The 4,219-nt window shown below is 37.2% G+C and overlaps 1 protein-coding gene across 2 annotated transcripts in view; it reads right to left on the bottom strand.

Annotated features, from left to right (window-relative positions):
* Positions 1–4,219, bottom strand: part of LOC106872159 (high affinity cAMP-specific 3',5'-cyclic phosphodiesterase 7A) — a 126,240-nt gene that overhangs the window by 8,426 nt on the left and 113,595 nt on the right. For both annotated transcript variants that reach the window (XM_052969929.1, XM_052969930.1), the window contains 3 exons: positions 2,831–2,912; positions 1,304–1,369; positions 1,039–1,135 (listed from right to left, as the gene is read on the bottom strand). In XM_052969929.1, the coding sequence (XP_052825889.1) occupies positions 1,039–1,135; positions 1,304–1,369; positions 2,831–2,912 (245 nt within the window). The remainder of the gene's footprint in view (positions 1–1,038; positions 1,136–1,303; positions 1,370–2,830; positions 2,913–4,219) is intronic.

The following is a 4,219-nucleotide window of genomic DNA, read 5'->3' as shown; positions in this document are numbered from 1 at the left end:
TCGGATAACATCGGGGGGCGTGGAGTGGGGAAGCTGGTACGCATGGGTGACTGCTGGTCTTCCATAAACAACCTTGCCCGAACTTTTTAGGATAACTCTTTAGGGTAACTTTTTAGGCGCCATCGGAGGGTAACTTTTAGGCGTTATCCCATGGTCATATACGATCGAAGAGGGTCTTTACCCCACCCCCTTTGTTTTTAGCCAATAATATATATAAAAGATGTAAATATATTACCTTTAAATATAATACTTTCATGAATAGAAAATGAGAATTGCTGAAATAATTTCAATTTTGCTTTCATTTCCTCAAAAGGCAGATTATTCTTTTTACCTGTCCACAGAAGCGCTTCCAATTTAGCGACTATTTTCAAGAGCTTAAGAGAATTGGATTGACACATTTGCATATACGAGTCATTGTTGGCACCTACTTCAATTAATAATTCAATATTTTAGCTATGTTTGGAATGCGTTCAAGTGGTTAACGAACGAATTTCGAAGTAAATTTTCATAAATGTGTATTCGTTGGAGCAAAAAAAAAAAGACTCTTAGAAATTTAAAAATATAATTAAATAAATATTATTTAATGCAAGGAACATTAAGAAAGTGTTAAGGAGATTAAATATGTTTCTTAAGGATTTTTAATGCTCCGTGCATCATATAGATGACAGCTACTTACTGTTTGTCAAACAGATATTTAATTTCTAAACAATTTAGAAATAGGCGTATGTTGCTGTTACTGTTATTGTAGCAGGAGAGGATGAAACAAAATGAGTGGCACTTTATTATAGGCACAGGTGGAGTGGTTTTAGCGCCACTCATCTTGGTATGGTGACTGCATGGATAACTGAGAGAAAAATGGTATTACAGTGTAGACTAAAAGAAAACAGATATTCATCGGTGGCATCACTACTGCTCGGTAACGTTGGAAAGAGTGGTACTGTCGGGAGGTGCAGAAACTGTGGAGATTCCCGATCGTCAGTCGACGAAATGTGTGTTTCTTAAATGCGAGCTGTTAGTATATTACTAAATAATTTGTACCTTGTAGGAAGAACTCTTCACAGATTTTCTCACTCCATTGCTTACTGGCGGGCCACAGCCGGCATGGGTTACTGATATCGGCACATTTCATGGCGATCTGTAATGGAACATCAGAGGCACTATTAGTTATGTAATATAAAAAAGAACAAGTTTGGAGAGAGAGAGAGAGAGAGAGAGAGAGAGGGAGGGAGGGTATGTAAGAAGGCGTGAGTGTGTGCATGTGTTTGGGAGAGGAGAGATAACAGTAATGGAAGAATATATTTACCTGCATCACAAAATGTCTATGATTGGCATTGTTCTTGATTGTGAAATTGGGATCATCTTGGTACTCCTGAAAAACAAGACAAAACAAAACAAAATAAAAACATTTCTATATTTAAATAACCATATACATATCAAGAAATAAAATGATAGTAAAACATTTGTAGGTCACTGAATGTACAACACTTTCTGCCATTCTCTCGGTCACCGTAGTAAGATGTTCCAGTGACAAGCGTTGCGAGAAAACTGCTAACTGTTTTGACTGCAAGTTTTATGTCAGGATATATTTCTCCTAGAAGAATTGCCTTCCTCACGACTTGGTCAAAAACAACGAAAAACTCCTCTACCCCTGGGAAAGCTATTAATCTATAGCTAAAACCCTGACAAGTACCACTGTTCAGGATCAGAACGGATCTGGGATTAATAGTAATTAAGGGGTGTCTCCACGCCCCCAACAAATCTACAACTCCTTGACTGGAGCCTCATCATCGGATACAGTTTGTTATAATTGTCAGGGTCTTATCTATGAGTTAAACAGATTTTGTAGGAGGTAGAGGAGGCTCCTGTCATTTTTGACGAAGCCGTGGAAAAAAAACAAAAACAAAAAAACTCTGTCATAAAACTTGCAGCCAAAATAGTTACTAGTCATCTTACAAGGCTTCTCACTGGAACCTGCTATGGCAACCGAGAGAGTAGCAAAAGTGATGTACAAACTTTTGTCACTGAAATGCAAAGATGTACAGATGTCATGGTAAAGATTGTTTGCCAAAATAACATGGCAGTCCTGGTTTAGGACGAATGTTGCTGTAATTTAGCCCCAGGAGACAATACGACACGATCGTGTCCTTATATTTTCGAACAAGGGAATCTAGCACCCCCACTCAGCTCATAACAATATCTGTGTATCGCAATTTCCGTGTTTCCTGGGGCTAAATTACAGCAAGATCCATCCTAAACCAGGACTGTTATGTTATGTTGGCAATACGACACGATCTGTGTCCTTATATTTTCGAACAAGGGAATCTAGCACCCCCACTCAGCTCATAACAATATCTGTGTATCGCAATTTCCGGGTTTCCTGGGGCTAAATTACAGCAACGTTCATCCTAAACCAGGACTGTTATGTTATGTTGGCAAACAATCTTTACTACAAAGTACTGTTACTGAATATCTCTCTCTGTGAGATTTAAAAATAGTAATTTTCTAATGTACAGATGTCGTCTCACAATCGTTTCATTTCTTGATCCGGTTTGTATCTTATAATGTCTTATTGGCGATGGATGCGTGGCACGAAGAGTTATATCCGCGTATATGTAAGGAAGGAAATAAACCAGAATAATCAGGCTGAGAGTGAGACAGCTTACATCTGACAGGATGAGGCAATGATCATCATCATATACAAACATACATACACATACACACATATATTATAATATGCATATGACACACACACACACACACACACACACACACACACATTATAATATACATATGATATGCACACACAAAATACATTTAAATAAACTCCAACCTTGAATTTCCGGATAAATTCTTGCTGCCTGGTTATATCTGTAGCCAGAATCAAAGACTTCAGCTGCCATTCAAGAAGACCCCTAAGTTGCAAGAAAAAGGAAAAAAAAGGGGGGAATAGAGATAGAGAAGCAATTGAAAAAGAATTATAAATGAAAATACACACGACAAAATAACAAAATAACAAAAGATTTTTAGTAGCACTAAAGAACAGAAAAAAAAAATCAATAATGTTTATTTTGACAAATATCAAATGGTAAATTTTGTCTGGAAGTTGGTGTGGGTGGGGAGATCAATTAGGCAATTAAGTCGTTCAAATATGGTTGCGGTTCTAATGCGATAGACTAGTGGCACACGAAAAGGTCTGAAAAGGTCAGGCCAACGCTTATGTCTGCATTTTGATAGCACTGAAGGAGGCTGAAGAAAAACCCCTCGAGGGACATTTCTGCGTGCCACAGACATTATACGATAGAATCTCACATATATAATAGAGTGGAATTGAAAGAACTTCGATTAAATGAGATTATCCAAGTATTTAGACGTCAGAACTTCTTGTAGTGGGTGTTTAAAATCTAATGAGAAGCAAGGAAGGTAACGCAATAATTACCCGTTTTACTATCATAGGCACAAGGCCCGAAATTTGTGGGGAGGTGGGGATGAGTCGATTACGTCGACCCCAGTGCTTCACTTAATTTATCTTAATTCATCGACTCCGAAAGGAAGAAAGGCAAAGTCGACCTTGGCGGAATTTGAACTCAGAACATAGCGACAGGCAAAATACCGCTAAGCATTTTGTCCAGCGTGCTAACGATTCTGCCAGCTCGCAATAATTATGCCCAATTGAAATGTTTGGGAAATAAAGACAATGCCGTTGGAAGTGAACTTTGTCGTTTTGTCTTTAAAACTGGTAAAAACAAAAGTTATCTTTCGATCTTGACACATTTAATCAGCCAGTGAATAATATTCATCATAGCTACTAGACTCATAGAATATAAATTTCTACTAAATTTACACACAGTGATCATTTTACTTTCCTTACAAACTGAGGTTGGTAATTAACAATAGATCAAATTACTATTTTCTTCTGAAGATCTGGCGTTATAAAGTGATTATGTAACGATTCCCGTACAACATACTCGTATACGCTAGCGAAACACATGTAAAGAGTATATACTTTATCGTGTTATAATAAAAAGTTTAACCGAATCTTCTGTTTTAGTCCGGTCTTGGATATACTCTCTGTAATTTATTTAAATGCAAATAAGCCCAAAAGAAAACGGGAGGACAAATTATGTTTGATTGGAAATCGGATATAAGTGGATTCACATGGAGTTTTAATCACCAGTTAGCTGTTATTTCATTTCAAATAGCAATTTATATGCATGTAAAT

The sequence above is a fragment of the Octopus bimaculoides genome, chromosome 8 (genome assembly GCF_001194135.2).
Source record: "Octopus bimaculoides isolate UCB-OBI-ISO-001 chromosome 8, ASM119413v2, whole genome shotgun sequence".
Lineage (NCBI taxonomy): Eukaryota > Metazoa > Mollusca > Cephalopoda > Octopoda > Octopodidae > Octopus > Octopus bimaculoides.
Note: the sequence above shows the minus strand (reverse complement) of the source record. Positions and strands in the feature narration are given on the sequence as shown.